At 43.4% G+C, this 20215-nt stretch overlaps 1 protein-coding gene across 1 annotated transcript in view; it reads right to left on the bottom strand.

Annotated features, from left to right (window-relative positions):
• Positions 1 to 20215, bottom strand: part of HCFC1 (host cell factor C1) — a gene marked incomplete in the record, with an annotated part of 480694 nt that overhangs the window by 221545 nt on the left and 238934 nt on the right. Inside the window, 1 exon segment of the mRNA XM_053696082.1 lies at positions 1505 to 1724. Coding sequence (XP_053552057.1) covers positions 1505 to 1724 — 220 coding nt within the window.

Genomic DNA, 20215 nt, shown 5'->3' with positions numbered 1-20215 from the left:
CACATACATTTAATGGGGGAACCACCTTGGCCTTTACACACACAGAACATAGGCTATCTGAAGGCACAGACATGTTAGACAGACTTAGGTAAAACTTTAATGCAATAAAAGTTATGTTATACAAAACCGTTACTGTCTCTTTAAATAATAAAAGTACACACTTTATTACTGAAATGTCAGAAATACATCAAAGAAATATCCGATTTTTATGAATTTTTCACCACAGTGTCGTAATGCTTTGAAAGTATTGCACACCAATTTTCAGACAAATTAACCCTTTAATGCCCAAACCGGAGCTAATAGTAGCAATTAACTGGTTAAAAACACTACAGTCCCATGCCACAGTGTTTACTGCGGCGTTTACCTTCCTTAGGGGTTATTCAAATAAGTAATAAGTCTCTCTGAAGTTCTTTTCCAAGCCTCTGGACACTCCACGTGAAGCTGCATGAACTGCCTAGTGAAAAGCAACTGCGCAACTGAGGCGCGAAAACGAGGCCTCCTCCCTCTGCATTCCAGAGTGAAGAGGCCTTTCTGACAAGATTAGGTGTCTAAACAACTGCCAGGCGTAATATAATTCCCCAAAAGTGTTTCAAAGTCTGAAAAACACTTAAAATGTCACATAAACATGTTAAAAAGAAATCGACTTAGCCCACAATAGTGTCAACCAGCATAGAGCCCTAGTTATAAGGCTTAATTCTGTTCCTGAGTCTAAGAAAATGGCTTACCTATCCCAGAAGGGATAACTGACAGTCTTCTAGCATTACTTGGTCTTGTTAGAAAAATGACTGATCATACCTTAAGCAGATAAGCCAGCAAACTGTTCCCCCCAACTGAAGTTTGCTGGTTTCAACAGTCCTGCGTGGGAACAGCAATGGATTTTAGTTACTGGTGCTAAAATCATACTCCTCTTGTACTATTTACTCTACAACAGAAAGTGATGAAGATTTCTGTTAAAAATCGGCAATATTTTAAAATAACAAACTCTTGATAGAAGAAATAAAAACAACAACTAACACCACATACTCTTTACCATCCCCGTGGAGATGCTACTTGTTCAGAGCGGCAAAGAGAATGACTGGGGGGGCCGAGCGAGAGGGGGGGCTATATGGACAGCTTTGCTGTGTGCTCTCTTTGCCATTTCCTGTAGGGAATGAGAATATCCCACAAGTAAGGATGAAGCCGTGGACCGGATACACCAATGTAGGAGAAATATTGACAGTTTTTTTACAGCTAGACAGTGCTAGTTCATGTGTTCCATATAGATAAAATTCCCATGGAGTTATTTATGAGTCAGCACAGATTGGCTAAAAGGCAAGTCTGTCAAAAGAACTGAGATAAGGGGGCAGTCTGCAGACACTTAAATACAAGGTAATCACAGAGATAAAAAGTATATTAATATGCACAACTGGGGAATGTGTAATAAAGGAATTTATCTTTTTAAACAACATTTTCAAGTTGACTGTCTGTTTAACCAACTCAAGTCTTCAGTAATTTTTAATCTCACCTGTAGCCCCTGCCTGTGTGATTATAGCGGACATTGGGATTGTTTTAATGATCGTGGTAGTTCCAGGTTTGGTTGTATTTGGAGACACACTGCTAATACCCAAGATTGTTGGTTTTGTGCCTGTGCCTCCAGCTTGTGAGGTGGTGATAATAGTTGTGGGTTTACCATCAGCTGAGGTTACTAATTTCAATATTGTTCCAGCAGGAAGAGGTCCTTTGGTCTAAACAGAAACAAAAATACAATTAATACAATCCGGGCTTACTGCATGAAATATTTTTCTTTGCAAAATGTTCTAAAGTAAATTAATAATTTTTTAAACAAAACTTCTGCTTAACTTTAAACAGTGCACAATGCTTGGTGGTTTTTCCATCATCTATTAATTTAAAGACATAGGCTTACAAGCATCTCACTGCAACTTGGAATAAATCCTTATTGCTAACATTTAGAGCCCTTGCGGGGCAGGTTCGCATATACAATAAGAAGCAGCAATCAGACCGTTGCTTCTTACACTCTACACCACCTTTGCTCGCTCTGGGTGATTGACAGTCCCTTCTCTCACAGCTTTACACGCTTACTTGAGAGTGTAATGATACATACTTAAAGTGGATCCTGTTCGTCTGCTGCCCATATGTATTGAAGGCAAGAGGACAACTTCCCAAGTTGAGAAGTTTGTCTGTTCGCATTTTAGTACATAGGAGCCTTAGTGCTTACAGGTCCTTTAAATGGCGACTTCAGATCCTTTAGCCATGGACCGGGAATTTTTAGAGAAAATATTGCTTTTGTAGAACACCCAAAGTATTAATCTAGGCCCATTTTGGTATATTTCATGAGACTGTTTGACCCACATATGAAAAGTTTACTTTTTCACAAACTTTGGGATTCTCACTGAAATTATTTACATACAGTTTGTGCAGTAATAACACAAATGGTTGTAGAAGCTTCTCTGGGTTCCCCTTTGTTCATAAACAGCAGACATGCATGGCTTTGCAATTAGTTTTTTTTAAATTAGGCCGATAATTGCAGCTGTGCACCACAAGAAATATGCAGAGCTGGGCAAAAACTAAAGCAGCTAAAAATCACACAGCACTTCTCTGGTAACACTGCTTTCGTTCCTCTGCACAGAACTGGGTGTTTACCTCGGTAATTCAAGTGAATGTAAACTTTTCTAAAATTACTGCCCAGTATATAAAATCTTTCAAACAGGGACACTTTAATTCATTAACATTTTGAAAGACACTTCATTTTTTAAATATTTACCTTGTTATGGTAAACACACCGCCAAAATCTCATACTGTATTTAGCAGATCAATGACGAGCCCGGCTTCCTCCAATCGTTCCATGCTATATTTGGTGTCCAGCACGTGGGGCATGCAACGATTGGAGGAAGCCGGGCTCGTCATTGATCTGCTAAATACAGTATGAGATGCGGGCAGAGGAACAGCGGTGTGCTTACCATAGCTCAGTGGTAAATATTTTAAAAATGAAGCGTCTTTCAAAATGTTAAAGTGCCCCTGTTTGAAAAAATAACTTATATACTGGGTTGTAATTTTAGTTAAGTTTACAATCACGTTAATTAGCTCATACAGACATCAGTGCAACAAATGTAACTTCTCACACACTGCTCTGTGAAATTTGACCCTATCTGAGATCCCTTTAAAATTATGTGAAAGGGAACTAAACAGTTGCCATATATGAATGTATCACTAACCCACACATTAAAAAAAAACAAAAAAACAAAAAGAACCCAACACCACCACCACTTTGGTGAGGGTGGCAAACAGCCTCACCTAGAACCTGTAAAAGGAGATCACCTGGAAGTTTGCAACAGGGAGAAGAAAACCAGGTAGAAAAAGGAATAATCTTAAATCCCCCAAAAGGGAAGGGTGGCCAATCTGGAGCAATTAGAATTAATGACAATAGTTCTGGATTGATGAGAGCTATCACTTTTAGAAGCAGAAAAGCTGGATGAAAAAACACAATTTATGCCTACCTGATAAATTTATTTCTCTTGTGGTGTATCCAGTCCACGGATCATCCATTACTTGTGGGATATTCTCATTCCCAACAGGAAGTTGCAAGGGGACACCCACAGCAGAGCTGTTATATAGCTCCTCCCCTAACTGCCATATCCAGTCATTCGACCGAAAACACGCAGAGAAAGGAGAAACCATAGGGTGCAGTGGTGACTGTAGTTTAAATCTAAATTTTGACCTGCCTGAAAATGACAGGGTGGGCCGTGGACTGGATACACCACAAGAGAAATAAATTTATCAGGTAAGCATAAATTGTGTTTTCTCTTGTAAGGTGTATCCAGTCCACGGATCATCCATTACTTGTGGGATACCAATACCAAAGCTAAAGTACACGGATGAAGGGAGGGACAAGGCAGGTACTTAAACGGAAGGTACCACTGCCTGTAGAACCTGTCTACCAAAAATAGCCTCCGAAGAAGCAAAAGTATGAAGCGAAGACCAAGTCGCCCCCTTGCAAATCTGTTCAACAGAAGCCTCATTTTTAAAGGCCCAAGTGGAAGCCACAGCTCCAGTAGAATGAGCTGTAATCCTTTCAGGAGGCTGCTGTCCAGCAGTCTCATAGGCTAAGCGGATTATGCTTCTTAGCCAAAAAGAAAGAGGTTGCCGAAGCCTTTTAACCTCTCCTCTGTCCAGAGTAAACCACAAACAAAGCAGATGTTTGACGAAAAACAGAATTTATGTTTACCTGATAAATTACTTTCTCCAACGGTGTGTCCGGTCCACGGCGTCATCCTTACTTGTGGGATATTCTCTTCCCCAACAGGAAATGGCAAAGAGCCCAGCAAAGCTGGTCACATGATCCCTCCTAGGCTCCGCCTTCCCCAGTCATTCGACCGACGTAAAGGAGGAATATTTGCATAGGAGAAACCATATGATACCGTGGTGACTGTAGTTAAAGAAAATAAATTATCAGACCTGATTAAAAAACCAGGGCGGGCCGTGGACCGGACACACCGTTGGAGAAAGTAATTTATCAGGTAAACATAAATTCTGTTTTCTCCAACATAGGTGTGTCCGGTCCACGGCGTCATCCTTACTTGTGGGAACCAATACCAAAGCTTTAGGACACGGATGAAGGGAGGGAGCAAATCAGGTCACCTAGATGGAAGGCACCACGGCTTGCAAAACCTTTCTCCCAAAAATAGCCTCAGAAGAAGCAAAAGTATCAAACTTGTAAAATTTAGTAAAAGTGTGCAGTGAAGACCAAGTCGCTGCCTTACATATCTGATCAACAGAAGCCTCGTTCTTGAAGGCCCATGTGGAAGCCACAGCCCTAGTGGAATGAGCTGTGATTCTGTCAGGAGGCTGCCGTCCGGCAGTCTCGTAAGCCAATCTGATGATGCTTTTAATCCAAAAAGAGAGAGAGGTAGAAGTTGCTTTTTGACCTCTCCTTTTACCAGAATAAACAACAAACAAGGAAGATGTTTGTCTAAAATCTTTTGTAGCATCTAAATAGAATTTTAGAGCACGAACAACATCCAAATTGTGCAACAAACGTTCCTTCTTTGAAACTGGATTCGGACACAAAGAAGGCACAACTATCTCCTGGTTAATGTTTTTGTTAGAAACAACTTTCGGAAGAAAACCAGGTTTAGTACGTAAAACTACCTTATCTGCATGGAACACCAGATAAGGAGGAGAACACTGCAGAGCAGATAATTCTGAAACTCTTCTAGCAGAAGAAATTGCAACCAAAAACAAAACTTTCCAAGATAATAACTTAATATCAACGGAATGTAAGGGTTCAAACGGAACCCCCTGAAGAACTGAAAGAACTAAATTGAGACTCCAAGGAGGAGTCAAAGGTTTGTAAACAGGCTTGATTCTAACCAGAGCCTGAACAAAGGCTTGAACATCTGGCACAGCTGCCAGCTTTTTGTGAAGTAACACAGACAAGGCAGAAATCTGTCCCTTCAAGGAACTTGCAGATAATCCTTTCTCCAAACCTTCTTGAAGAAAGGATAGAATCTTAGGAATTTTTACCTTGTCCCAAGGGAATCCTTTAGATTCACACCAACAGATATATTTTTTCCATATTTTGTGGTAAATTTTTCTAGTTACAGGCTTTCTGGCCTGAACAAGAGTATCAATGACAGAATCTGAGAATCCTCGCTTTGATAAGATCAAGCGTTCAATCTCCAAGCAGTCAGTTGGAGTGAGACCAGATTCGGATGTTCGAACGGACCTTGAACAAGAAGGTCTCGTCTCAAAGGTAGCTTCCATGGTGGAGCCGATGACATATTCACCAGGTCTGCATACCAAGTCCTGCGTGGCCACGCAGGAGCTATCAAGATCACCGATGCCCTCTCCTGATTGATCCTGGCTACCAGCCTGGGGATGAGAGGAAACGGCGGGAATACATAAGCTAGTTTGAAGGTCCAAGGTGCTACTAGTACATCTACTAGAGTCGCCTTGGGATCCCTGGATCTGGACCCGTAGCAAGGAACCTTGAAGTTCTGACGAGAGGCCATCAGATCCATGTCTGGAATGCCCCACAGTTGAGTAATTTGGGCAAAGATTTCCGGATGGAGTTCCCACTCCCCCGGATGAAATGTCTGACGACTCAGAAAATCCGCTTCCCAATTTTCCACTCCTGGGATGTGGATTGCAGACAAGTGGCAGGAGTGAGTCTCCGCCCATTGAATGATTTTGGTCACTTCTTCCATCGCCAGGGAACTCCTTGTTCCCCCCTGATGGTTGATGTACGCAACAGTTGTCATGTTGTCTGATTGAAACCGTATGAACTTGGCCTTTGCTAGCTGAGGCCAAGCCTTGAGAGCATTGAAAATCGCTCTCAGTTCCAGAATATTTATCGGTAGAAGAGATTCTTCCCGAGACCAAAGACCCTGAGCTTTCAGGGGTCCCCAGACCGCGCCCCAGCCCACCAGACTGGCGTCGGTCGTGACAATGACCCACTCTGGTCTGCGGAAGCTCATCCCCTGTGACAGGTTGTCCAGGGACAGCCACCAACGGAGTGAATCTCTGGTCCTCTGATTTACTTGTATCGTCGGAGACAAGTCTGTATAGTCCCCATTCCACTGACTGAGCATGCACAGTTGTAATGGTCTTAGATGAATGCGCGCAAAAGGAACTATGTCCATTGCCGCTACCATCAAACCTATTACTTCCATGCACTGCGCTATGGAAGGAAGAGGAACAGAATGAAGTATTTGACAAGAGTTCAGAAGTTTTGTTTTTCTGGCCTCTGTCAGAAAAATCCTCATTTCTAAGGAGTCTATTATTGTTCCCAAGAAGGGAACCCTTGTTGACGGAGATAGAGAACTCTTTTCTACGTTCACTTTCCATCCGTGAGATCTGAGAAAGGCCAGGACAATGTCCGTGTGAGCCTTTGCTTGAGGAAGGGACGACGCTTGAATCAGAATGTCGTCCAAGTAAGGTACTACTGCAATGCCCCTTGGTCTTAGCACCGCTAGAAGGGACCCTAGTACCTTTGTGAAAATCCTTGGAGCAGTGGCTAATCCGAACGGAAGTGCCACAAACTGGTAATGCTTGTCCAGGAATGCGAACCTTAGGAACCGATGATGTTCCTTGTGGATAGGAATATGTAGATACGCATCCTTTAAATCCACCGTGGTCATGAATTGACCTTCCTGGATGGAAGGAAGAATTGTTCGAATCGTTTCCATTTTGAACGATGGAACCTTGAGAAACTTGTTTAGGATCTTGAGATCTAAGATTGGTCTGAACGTTCCCTCTTTTTTGGGAACTATGAACAGATTGGAGTAGAACCCCATCCCTTGTTCTCCTAATGGAACAGGATGAATCACTCCCATTTTTAACAGGTCTTCCACACAATGCAAGAATGCCTGTTTTTTTATGTGGTCTGAAGACAATTGAGACCTGTGGAACCTCCCCCTTGGGGGAAGCCCCTTGAATTCCAGAAGATAACCTTGGGAGACTATTTCTAGCGCCCAAGGATCCAGAACATCTCTTGCCCAAGCCTGAGCGAAGAGAGAGAGTCTGCCCCCCACCAGATCCGGTCCCGGATCGGGGGCCAACATCTCATGCTGTCTTGGTAGCAGTGGCAGGTTTCTTGGCCTGCTTTCCTTTGTTCCAGCCTTGCGTTGGTCTCCAGGCTGGTTTGGCTTGAGAAGTATTACCCTCCTGCTTAGAGGATGTAGCACTTGGGGCTGGTCCGTTTCTGCGAAAGGGACGAAAATTAGGTTTATTTTTGGCCTTGAAAGACCTATCCTGAGGAAGGGCGTGGCCCTTGCCCCCAGTGATATCAGAGATAATCTCTTTCAAGTCAGGGCCAAACAGCGTTTTCCCCTTGAAAGGAATGTTAAGCAATTTGTTCTTGGAAGACGCATCCGCTGACCAAGATTTTAACCAAAGCGCTCTGCGCGCCACAATAGCAAACCCAGAATTTTTCGCCGCTAACCTAGCCAATTGCAAAGTGGCGTCTAGGGTGAAAGAATTAGCCAATTTAAGAGCACGAATTCTGTCCATAATCTCCTCATAAGAAGAAGAATTATTATTGATCGCCTTTTCTAGCTCATCGAACCAGAAACACGCGGCTGTAGTGACAGGGACAATGCATGAAATTGGTTGTAGAAGGTAACCTTGCTGAACAAACATCTTTTTAAGCAAACCTTCTAATTTTTTATCCATAGGATCTTTGAAAGCACAACTATCTTCTATGGGTATAGTGGTGCGTTTGTTTAGAGTAGAAACCGCCCCCTCGACCTTGGGGACTGTCTGCCATAAGTCCTTTCTGGGGTCGACCATAGGAAACAATTTTTTAAATATGGGGGGAGGGACGAAAGGTATACCGGGCCTTTCCCATTCTTTATTTACAATGTCCGCCACCCGCTTGGGTATAGGAAAAGCTTCGGGGGGCCCCGGGACCTCTAGGAACTTGTCCATTTTACAAAGTTTCTCTGGAATGACCAAATTCTCACAATCATCCAGAGTGGATAACACCTCCTTAAGCAGAGCGCGGAGATGTTCCAACTTAAATTTAAATGTAATCACATCAGGTTCAGCTTGTTGAGAAATTTTCCCTGAATCTGAAATTTCTCCCTCAGACAAAACCTCCCTGGCCCCCTCAGACTGGTGTAGGGGCCCTTCAGAACCAATATCATCAGCGTCCTCATGCTCTTCAGTATTTTCTAAAACAGAGCAGTCGCGCTTTCGCTGATAAGTGGGCATATTGGCTAAAATGTTTTTGATAGAATTATCCATTACAGCCGTTAATTGTTGCATAGTAAGGAGTATTGGCGCACTAGATGTACTAGGGGCCTCCTGTGTGGGCAAGACTGGTGTAGACGAAGGAGGGGATGATGCAGTACCATGCTTACTCCCCTCACTTGAGGAATCATCTTGGGCATCATTTTCTCTAAATTTTGTGTCACATAAATCACATCTATTTAAATGAGAAGGAACCTTGGCTTCCCCACATTCAGAACACAGTCTATCTGGTAGTTCAGACATGTTAAACAGGCATAAACTTGATAAAGTACAAAAAACGTTTTAAAATAAAACCGTTACTGTCACTTTAAATTTTAAACTGAACACACTTTATTACTGCAATTGCGAAAAAGTATGAAGGAATTGTTCAAAATTCACCAAAATTTCACCACAGTGTCTTAAAGCCTTAAAAGTATTGCACACCAAATTTGGAAGCTTTAACCCTTAAAATAACGGAACCGGAGCCGTTTTGAACTTTAACCCCTTTACAGTCCCTGGTATCTGCTTTGCTGAGACCCAACCAAGCCCAAAGGGGAATACGATACCAAATGACGCCTTCAGAAAGTCTTTTCTATGTATCAGAGCTCCTCACACATGCATCTGCATGTCATGCTTCTCAAAAACAAGTGCGCAATACAGGCGCGAAAATGAGACGACTGCCTATGAGTAGGGAAAGCCCCTAGAGAATAAGGTGTCCAATACAGTGCCTGCCGGTTATTTTACAAAATTCCCAAGATAAAATAATTCCTCAAGGCTATGGAGTATAAAATATGTTTATATATAAATCGATTTAGCCCAGAAAATGTCTACAGTCTTAAAAAGCCCTTGTGAAGCCCTTTTTTTTTCTGTAATAAAAATGGCTTACCGGATCCCATAGGGAAAATGACAGCTTCCAGCATTACATCGTCTTGTTAGAATGTGTCATACCTCAAGCAGCAAAAGTCTGCTCACTGTTCCCCCAACTGAAGTTAATTCCTCTCAACAGTCCTGTGTGGAACAGCCATCGATTTTAGTAACGGTTGCTAAAATCATTTTCCTCTTACAAACAGAAATCTTCATCTCTTTTCTGTTTCAGAGTAAATAGTACATACCAGCACTATTTTAAAATAACAAACTCTTGATTGAATAATAAAAACTACAGTTAAACACTAAAAAACTCTAAGCCATCTCCGTGGAGATGTTGCCTGTACAACGGCAAAGAGAATGACTGGGGAAGGCGGAGCCTAGGAGGGATCATGTGACCAGCTTTGCTGGGCTCTTTGCCATTTCCTGTTGGGGAAGAGAATATCCCACAAGTAAGGATGACGCCGTGGACCGGACACACCTATGTTGGAGAAATCTTTAGTAGCTTGTAAGTAAAACTTTAAAGCACGAACCACGTCCAGATTATGTAAAAGACATTCCTTCTTTGAAGAAGGGTTAGGACATAATGATGGAACAACAATCTCTTGATTGATATTCTTATTAGATACTACCTTAGGCAAAAACCCAGTTTTGTACGCAGAGCTACCTTATCTGCATGGAAGATCAGATAAGGAGAATCACATTGTAAAGCAGATAACTCGGAGACTCTACGAGCCGAGGAAATAGCCATCAAAAAAAGAACTTTCCAAGATAAAAGCTTGATATCTATGGAATGAAGAGGTTCAAACGGAACCCCTTGAAGAACTTTGAGAACCAAATTTAAGCTCCATGGGGGAGCAACAGGTTTAAACTCAGGCTTGATTCTAACCAACGCCTGACAAAACGCCTGAACGTCTGGAACATCCGCCAGACGCTTGTGCAAAAGAATAGACAGTGCAGAGATCTGTCCCTTCAAAGAACTAGCTGATAATCCTTTTTCCAAACCCTCTTGGAGAAAAGATAATATCCTAGGAATCCTAACCTTACTCCATGAGTAACTCTTGGATTCACACCAATAAAGATATTTACGCCATATCTTATGGTAGATTTTCCTGGTAACAGGCTTTCGTGCCTGTATTAAGGTATCAATAACAGACTCGGAGAAGCCACGCTTTGATAAAATCAAGCGTTCAATCTCCATGCAGTCAGTCTCAGAGAAATTAGATTTGGATGATTGAAAGGACCTTGAAGTAGAAGGTCTCGTCTCAAAGGCAGAGTCAAAGGTGGAAAGGATGACATGTCCACTAGGTCTGCATACCAGGTCCTGCGTGGCCACGCAGGTGCAATAAAAATCACAGATGCTCTCTCCTGCTTGATTTTGGCAATCAGTCGAGGGAGCAGAGGAAACGGTGGAAACACGTAAGCCAGGTTGAAAGACCAAGGCGCTGCTAGAGCATCTATCAGCGTCGCTTCCGGGTCCCTGGACCTGGATCCGTAATAAGGAAGCTTGGCATTCTGGCGAGACGCCATGAGATCCAATTCTGGTTTGCCCCAACGACAAATCAATTGAGCAAACACCTCCGGATGGAGTTCCCACTCCCCCGGATGAAAAGTCTGACGACTTAGAAAATCCGCCTCCCAGTTCCCTACACCTGGGATATGGATCGCTGATAGGTGGCAAGAGTGTTTCTCTGCCCAGCTAATTATTTTGGAGACTTCTAACATCGCTAAGGAACTCCTTGCTCCCCCTTGATGGTTGATGTAAGCCACAGTTGTGATGTTGTCCGACTGAAATCTGATGAACCTCAGGGTTGCTAACTGAGGCCAAGCCTGGAGAGCATTGAATATTGCCCTCAATTCCAGAATATTTATTGGGAGGAGTTTCTCCTCCTGAGTCCACGATCCCCGAGCCTTCAGGGAGTTCCAGACTGCAGCCCCAACCTAGAAGGCTGGCATCTGTCGTTACAATTGTCCAATCTGGCCTGCGAAAGGTCATACCTTTGGACAGATGGACCCGAGATAGCCACCAGAGAAGAGAATCTCTGGTCTCTTGATCCAGATTTAGTAGAGGGGACAAATCTGTGTAATCCCCATTCCACTGACTGAGCATGCATAGTTGCAGCGGTCTGAGATGTAGGCGCACAAACGGAACTATGTCCATTGCCGCTACCATTAAGCCGATTACCTCCATGCACTGAGCCACCGAAGGGCGCGGAATAGAATGGAGAACACGGCAAGAATTTAGAAGTTTTGATAACCTGGACTCAGTCAGGTAAATTTTCATTTCTACAGAATCTATCAGAGTCCCTAGGAAGGAGACTCTTGTGAGTGGGGACAGAGAACTCTTTTCCTTGTTCACATTCCACCCGTGCGATCTCAGAAATGCCAGAACTATGTCCGTATGGGACTTGGCAATTTGGAAATTTGACGCCTGTATCAGGATGTCGTCTAGATAAGGGGCCACTGCTATGCCCCGCGGCCTTAGGACCGCCAGAAGCGACCCCAGAACCTTTGTAAAAATTCTTGGGGCTGTAGCTAACCCGAAGGGAAGAGCCACAAACTGGTAATGCCTGTCCAGAAAGGCAAACCTTAGAAACCGATGATGATCTTTGTGTATCGGAATGTGAAGGTAAGCATCCTTTAGATCCACCGTAGTCCTATATTGACCCTCCTGGATCATAGGAAGGATGGTCCGAATAGTTTCCATTTTGAATGATGGAACTCTGAGGAATTTGTTTAAGATCTTTAGATCCAAGATTGGTCTGAAGGTTCCCTCTTTTTTGGGAACCACAAACAGATTTGAGTAAAAACCCTGTCCCTGTTCCTCCTTTGGAACTGGATGGATTACTCCCATAACTAGGTGGTCTTGCACACAGTGTAAGAATGCCTCTTTCTTTATCTGGTTGACAGATAATCGTGAAAGGTGAAATCTCCCTTGTGGAGGAGAAGCCTTGAAGTCCAGAAGATACCCCTGAGATATAATCTCCAACGCCCAGGGATCCTGAACATCTCCTGCCCACGCCTGGGCGAAGAGAGAAAGTCTTCCCCCTACTAGATCTGTTACCGGATAGGGGGCCATTCCTTCATGCTGTCTTGGAGGCAGCAGCAGGCTTTCTGGCCTGCTTGCCTTTGTTCCAGGACTGGTTAGGTTTCCAGGCCGTCTTGGACTGAGCAAAAGTTCCCTCTTGTTTTGTAGCAGAGGAAGTTGATGCTGCACCTGCCTTGAAGTTTCGAAAGGCACGAAAATTAGACTGCTTGGCCCTTGATTTGGACCTGTCCTGAGGAAGGGCATGACCTTTACCTGCAGTAATGTCAGCAATAATTTCCTTCAAACCAGGCCCGAATAGGGTCTGCCCCTTAAAGGGAATGTTAAGTAGTTTAGACTTTGAAGTCACATCGGCTGACCAAAATTTGAGCCATAGCGCCCTACGCGCCTGGATGGCAAATCCAGAATTCTTAGCCGTTAGTTTAGTCAAATGAACAATGGCATCAGAAACAAAAGATTTAGCTAGCTTAAGTGCTCTAAGCTTGTTAAGTATGTCCTCCAAAGGAGTCGTCGTCTGTAAAGCCTCTTCCAGAGACTCAAACCAGAACGCCGCAGCAGCAGTGACAGGAGAAATGCATGCAAGGGGCTGCAGGATAAAACCTTGTTGAATAAACATTTTCTTAAGGTAACCCTCTAATTTTTTATCCATAGGATCTGAAAAAGCACAACTGTCCTCGACAGGGATAGTAGTATGCTTTGCTAAAGTAGAAACTGCTCCCTCCACCTTAGGGACCGTTTGCCATAAGTCCCGTGTGGTGGCGTCTATGGGAAACATTTTTCTAAAAATAGGAGGGGGGGGGGGGGGAGAAACGGCACACCGGGTCTATCCCACTCTTTATTAATAATTTCTGTAAACCTTTTAGGTATTGGAAAAACCTCAGTACACACCGGCACTGCAAAGTATTTATCCAGTCTACACAATTTCTCTGGCACTGCATTTGTGTCACAGTCATTCAGAGCAGCTAAAACCTCCCTAAGCAAAACACGGAGGTTCTCAAGCTTAAATTTAAAAGTAGAAATATCAGAATCAGGTTTCCCTGAGTCAGAGATATCACCCACAGACTGAAGCTCTCCTTCCTCAGCTTCTGCCTATTGTGAGGCAGTATCAGAAATGGCTCTTAAAGCGTCTGTATGCTCTGTATTACGCCTAACACCAGAGCGATCACGCTTTCCTCTTAATTCAGGTAGTCTGGCTAATACCGCTGACAGTGTATTATCCATGACTGCCGCCATGTCTTGTAAAGTAATCGCTATGGGCGTCCTTGATGTACTTGGCGCCATTTGAGCGTGAGTCCCTTGAGCGGGAGTCAAAGGGTCTGACACGTGGGGAGAGTTAGTCGGCATAACTTCCCCCTACTTTGGGGGGGGGTGTCTGCCTCAGCCTGGTGGCCAGGTGATGAACAGTAAGGAATCGTGGACTCTCATTAACATAAAAATGAATCGACTATCCTTTTGGATCTGGTGTAGGAAAATGGTAACCACAAAATTATCAGAGAAAATCTACATTAGGGAGAGTTTGAAGGAATAGAATGTCCTTCACTGACGATGCAATAGCGAAATTGAAAAAAAAAAATCTTGCAATAGTGAACAAGCTGTAGATCTGCAAGCTTGACTTAGGTCACTGGCTCAATTAAATTAGACTGCTTTTGCCTAAAAACAACAGAAGTCCTCAAATATGGTTAAAAAGCATTTACACACTCTTTTGGAAAAGTGTATATGTTAAAGTAAAGGTCAATTTTGATGAATTAGAGCCCGTTTTTAATAATCCTATTAAAAACAAGGGCACTTTAATTCATCAAAATTGACATTTAACACGTTTTCTTCAAAAACGCACCTTTTAATCCTGGCAGTCACTCCAGCGATTCCCCCGGATTCGTCATTTTGGACCCGTGAAGACGGTTTGCGGAGGACGGAGGAAGTGCTGGAGCGGCTGCCAGGATTAAAAGGTACATTTTTGAAAAAAACGTGTGACATGTCAATTTTGATTAATTAAAGTGCCCTTGTTTTTAATAGGATTATTAAAAACCGGGCACTAATTCATCAAAATTGACCCCTCACTTTAAGTCAGGTTTCATACAGCAAGCAGCTCTCTCAATAAGAACAGTCCTTGAACGCCTAGTTTTAATAATGGTGGTTTGACTTCTAATTCTGTTTACTAGATTTAATTTAAAGGGACATTACGGTCAAAATTGAAATGCGTAGATGAATTACATCTTTAAAAGGATACTAAACCCAATTTATTTCTTTCATGATTTGGATAGAGAATGCAATTTTAAGCAACTTTCTAATTTACTCCTATAGATGGCTTAATGTAACCACCAATCAGCAAGCGCTATCTATGGTGCTGAACCCAAAATGGGCCGGCTCCTAAGCTGTCATTCCTGCTTTTTCAAATAAAGATACCAAAAGAGCAAAGAATGAGGCAAAAAGCACCCCCAGCAAAGCTGTTAAGTGTAACTTCACTTACCCATAATCCCCAGTCATTCCGTCGAAGGAAAATGGAAAAAGAAACCCAAGGGTGAAAAAGGTGCCTGAATTATAAATAAAAAGAGGGTGGGGTCGTTGACTCTCCATGCCCGGAAAGAAAGAAATTTATCAGGTAAGCATAAATTTTGTTTTCTTTCCTATGACATGGAGAGTTAACGTCATTCCAATTACTAGTGGGTAGTGGGAACCAATACCCAATCTAGAGGACACGGAATGAACAGGGAGGGAGAAAAAGGCACGAGGACATAAACAGAAGGTACCACCGCATGAAGAACCTTTCTCCCAAAGGATGCCGAGGCAAAAGTATCAAATTTGTAGAATTTTAAAAAAGTATGTAAAGGACGACCATGTTGCCGCCTTGCAAATCTGATCCACAGAAGCTTCATTTTTGAAAGCCCAAGAAGAGGAGACAGCCCTAGTGGAATGCCGTAAATCTCTCAGGAGGCTGCTGTCCAGCAGTCTCATAAGTCAAACGAATCAAACTCCTCAACCAGAGAGACAGAAGTAGAAGTGGCCTTCTGATCCTAACGTTTAACAGAGAAAAACAACAAGCAGGGCAGACAATTGCCTAAAATATTTAGTAGCTTTCAAGTTGAATTTGAGAGCCCACACAACATCCAAGTTATGCAAAAGACGTTCCTTTTAAGAAGGATTAGGACAAAAAGGAGGAACAAAATTTTTCTGATTAATGTTTCGATCCAACACCACCTTAGGAAGAAACCCCAATTTAGTACCAAGGACCGCCTTATCAGCAGGGAAAAACAAGTTACAGGGAATCACACTGCAGAGCTGAAAGCAACAAGAAACAAAACCTTCCAGGACAACAGTTTAATTAATAACATGCATTGGCTCAAACAGAGCCTGCTGCAAAACTTTGAGAACTAAATTAAGGTTCCACGGGGGAGCAACAGATTTAAACACGGGCCTGATTCTAACCAGGGCCTGTACAAATGCTCTGCCAGATGTTTGTGCAAAAGGATAGATAACGCAGAAATCTGCACCTTTAGGGTACTGATCGATAAACCCTTATCCAGCCCATCGTGAAGAAAAGAAAATCCAGGGAATCCTCACCCGGCTCCAGGTGAACCCCTTAGATTCACACCAAAAAAGATAATTTACGCCATATCTTATGGTAAATTTTGCGAGTAACCGGTTTTCGAGCCTGAATCATTGTTTCAATGACCGCTTCAGAAAACCCCCGCTTAGACAGAACTAGGTGTTCAATCTCCAAGCAGTTAGCTTAGGAGAATCTAGGTTTGGATGGAGGAAAGGACCCTGAAGAAGAAGGTCTTACCTCAGAGGTAACCTCCAAGGAGGAAGAGATGATATCCTCACCAGATCCGCAAACCAGATCCTGCGAGGCCATGCAGGAGCTATTAGAATCACTGATGCTCTCTCCCGTTTGATATGAGCGATGACTCGTGGAAGGAGAGCAAACGGAAAACAGGTAAGCCAGAGAAAACCTCCAAGGAACCGCTAGAGCATTTATCAGAAGGGCCTGAGGATCTCTTGACCTTGTACCGTACTTTGGAACCTTGGCGTTTTGGCGTGACGCCATCAGATCCAACTCTGGAACCCCCCCACTTACACACTTAAGGGTTATCCGAGAGAACACTTACAGATGGAGAGCCAACTCCCCGGGATAAAAGATCTGTCTGCTCTGAAAATCTGTTTCCCAGTTGTCCACTACTGGAATATGGATGGCAGATAGGAGACAATTGTGGGCTTCCCCCCACTGCAGAATTCGAGTCACCTCCTTCATGGCTAAGGAACTCAGAGTCCCTCCCTGGTGGTTGATATAAGCCACTGAGGTGATGTCAGATTGAAATATTATAAACCGGATCTCAAATCCAAGATTTTTATGGGAAGAGAGGAACTTCCCGAGACCACAGGCCCTGCGCGTTTAGAGGTCCGCAAACAGCACAACAGCCTAACAGGCTGGTGTCCATAGTTACAATTTCCCAGAAAGGTCTCAGAAAGCAAGTGCCCTGAGACAGATGTTCCTGTGACACCCACCACAAGAGAGTCTCTTGTCAGAGTCCAGAGTTATCCTTTGAGTTAAATCTGAATGATCACAGTTTCATTTAAGGAGCATACAAAAGCTGCAGCGGTCGTAGATGGAACAGAGCAAAAGGAATAATGTCCATGGATACCACCATCAGTCCAATCACCTCCATGCATTGGGCCATAGATTGACGAAAGGCAGACTGGAGAGAAAGGCAGGAAGCAAGAATCCAGTCTTTTCTGACCTCAGTCAGAAAAATCTTCATGGACACGGAATCTATTACAGTCCCTAGGAAACACACTTTGGTAGATGGAACAGATAACTTTTTCCAAAATTCATCTCTCACCCATGGGAACAAAGAAAAGAAAACAGCATCTCTGTAGGAGATTGAACTAGTTGAAAAGATGATGCCTGAACTATGATGTGTCCAGATCAGGCGCCACAGCTATTCCCTGGGATCTGATCACAGCCAATAGCGCCCCCAGGACCTATGTAAATATTTTGGGGCCGTGGCCAGACCAAAAGGAAGAACAACAAATTGGAAGTGCTTGTCCAAAAAAGCAAACCTCAGATACTGATGGTGTTCTCTGTGAATGGGAACATGAAGGTATGCGTCCTTCAGGTCTATAGTTGTCAAACTGACCTTCCTGAACCAAAGGAAGAATGTAACAAAGTGTTTCCATCTTGAAGGACGGAACCCTGAGGAATTTGTTGAGACACAAGGTCTAGAATGGGCCGAAAAGTTTCCTACTTTTTGGGAACCACAAATAGATTTGAATAGAATCCTAGACCCTGTTCTTTTAGAGGGACAGGAACAAAAACTTCCAGAGTATATAGATATTTTACACAGTTTAAGAAGGCCTGCTTTATTTGGTTTGAGGATAGTCTTGACAAGAGAAATCTGCCCCGTGGAGGACAAGACTTGAAACCCATTCTGTAACCCTGGAAAACTATATCCAACGCCCAAGGGTCTGGAACATCGCGTATCCAGGCTTGACAAAAAAGAGAAAGCCCGCTCCCCACTTAATCCATACTGGAATCGGGGGACGGAACCTTGATGCTGGTTTAGAGTCAGCGGAAGGCTTCTTGTTTTGTTTTTGAAGAGGAGGACTTTTGTCATTTAAAGTTACGAAAGGAACGAAAATTAGAAGTCTTACGACCTCTAGGTCTATTCTTGTTGTCCTGAGGAAGGAAAGCACCCTTTCCACCAATAATCTCTAAAATGATCTCCGCCAGACCAGGTCCAAACAGAATATTTCCCTTGTAAGGTAAACCAAAAAGCTTGGCATTAGAAGAGACATCTGCCGACCAAGATTTTAACCACAGAGCCCTTCGGGCTAGTACTGTGAAGCTAGACATCTTAGGTCCTAGACGAATTATCTGCATATTGGCATCACAGATAAAAGGTATTGGCCAATTTGAGAGCTTCATCTGGTCTTGGATCTTGTCTACTGTTTCCTCTGTAATAAGATCAGACAATGCATCGCACCAATAAGATGCAGCTCCTGTAACCGTAGCAATACTCGCTGCAGGTTGCCACTGTAACCCTTGGATGTATATCTTTTTTAAGTAAGCATCTAGCTTCGTGTCCATGGGGTCCTTAAAAGAGCAACTATCCTCTATAGGAATGGTAGTTCTCTTAGCCAGAGAAGAAATAGCTGCTCCTACCTTAGGAACAGTGCGCCATGAGTCACCAATAGAGTCAGCAACAGGAAACCTCTTCATTAAAACAGGGGAAGGCAAAAAAGGAACCCCTGGCTTATCCCATTCCTGTACTATAATTTCAGACATCTTCCTAGGGACAGGAAAACCTCAGATAGGGGGGAATCGTCTACTCTATCCAATTTAGAAGACTTTGGGGTTGACAGCAACCAAAGGTTCCGAGTCATCTAAAGTAGCTAGGACCTTCTTCAATAGTAACCAGAGGTGTTCAAGCTTAAAATCTAAAATTAACCTCTTTAGATTCAGAAGATTTTTCTGCTAAAGTGTCAGTCTGAGATCTCACCTTCAGAAGCTACTGAAGTATTCTCCTCATCCGACAACTGAGCGAGAGTGACTAATGCAGTCCTAGAGTCAGAAGCCTTAGTAACCGGCAAATGATTAGATTTTCTCTTACGCTTACCCAATGCAGGGAAAGCTGACAAAGCCGCTGTTACTGCAGAGGAAACCTGAGCTGCAAAATCCCCAGGTAATAAAGACCCCTAGGTTGAGCAGACACAGAAGGCACAGAATGAGAAAACAATTAAGGCTTGGGATGTTTGAGGAGAAAGCGGAGGCATGTCACGCACAGCATTTCCCTGAGAGACATTTGGCTCAGAAAACAGAATTTATGTTTACCTGATAAATTTCTTTCTCCAACGGTGTGTCCGGTCCACGGCTTCATCCTTACTTGTGGGATATTCTCTTCCCCTACAGGAAATGGCAAAGAGAGCACCCAGCAAGAGCTGTCCATATAGCTCCCCCTCTGGCTCCGCCCCTCAGTCATTTGACCGACGGTTAGGAGAAAAAGGAGAAACATAGGGTGCAGTGGTGACTGTAGTGTACAAAATAAAAATTTAAACCTGACTAAATGCCAGGGCGGGCCGTGGACCGGATACACCGTAGGAGAAAGAAATTTATCAGGTAAACATAAATTCTGTTTTCTCCAACATTGGTGTGTCCGGTCCACGGCTTCATCCTTACTTGTGGGAACCAATACCAAAGCTTTAGGACACGGATGAAGGGAGGGAGCAAACCAGGTTACCTAAACGGAAGGCACCACGGCTTGCAAAACCTTTCTCCCAAAAATAGCCTCCGAAGAAGCATAAGTATCGAATTTGTAAAATTTGGCACCACATACTCTTTACCATCCCCGTGGAGATGCTACTTGTTCAGAGCGGCAAAGAGAATGACTGGGGGGTGGAGCCAGAGGGGGAGCTATATGGACAGCTCTTGCTGGGTGCTCTCTTTGCCATTTCCTGTAGGGGAAGAGAATATCCCACAAGTAAGGATGAAGCCGTGGGCCGGACACACCAATGTTGGAGAAAGGAGTAACTTATCTTTAAATTTTAGAGTCTTTGATGAGCATGAAGGAACAAAATTGCATT

Source organism: Bombina bombina, chromosome 12 (genome assembly GCF_027579735.1).
Source record: "Bombina bombina isolate aBomBom1 chromosome 12, aBomBom1.pri, whole genome shotgun sequence".
Taxonomy (NCBI): Eukaryota; Metazoa; Chordata; class Amphibia; order Anura; family Bombinatoridae; genus Bombina; species Bombina bombina.
The sequence above is the reverse complement of the archived record's forward strand: the minus strand, read 5'-3'. Positions and strand labels throughout refer to the sequence as shown.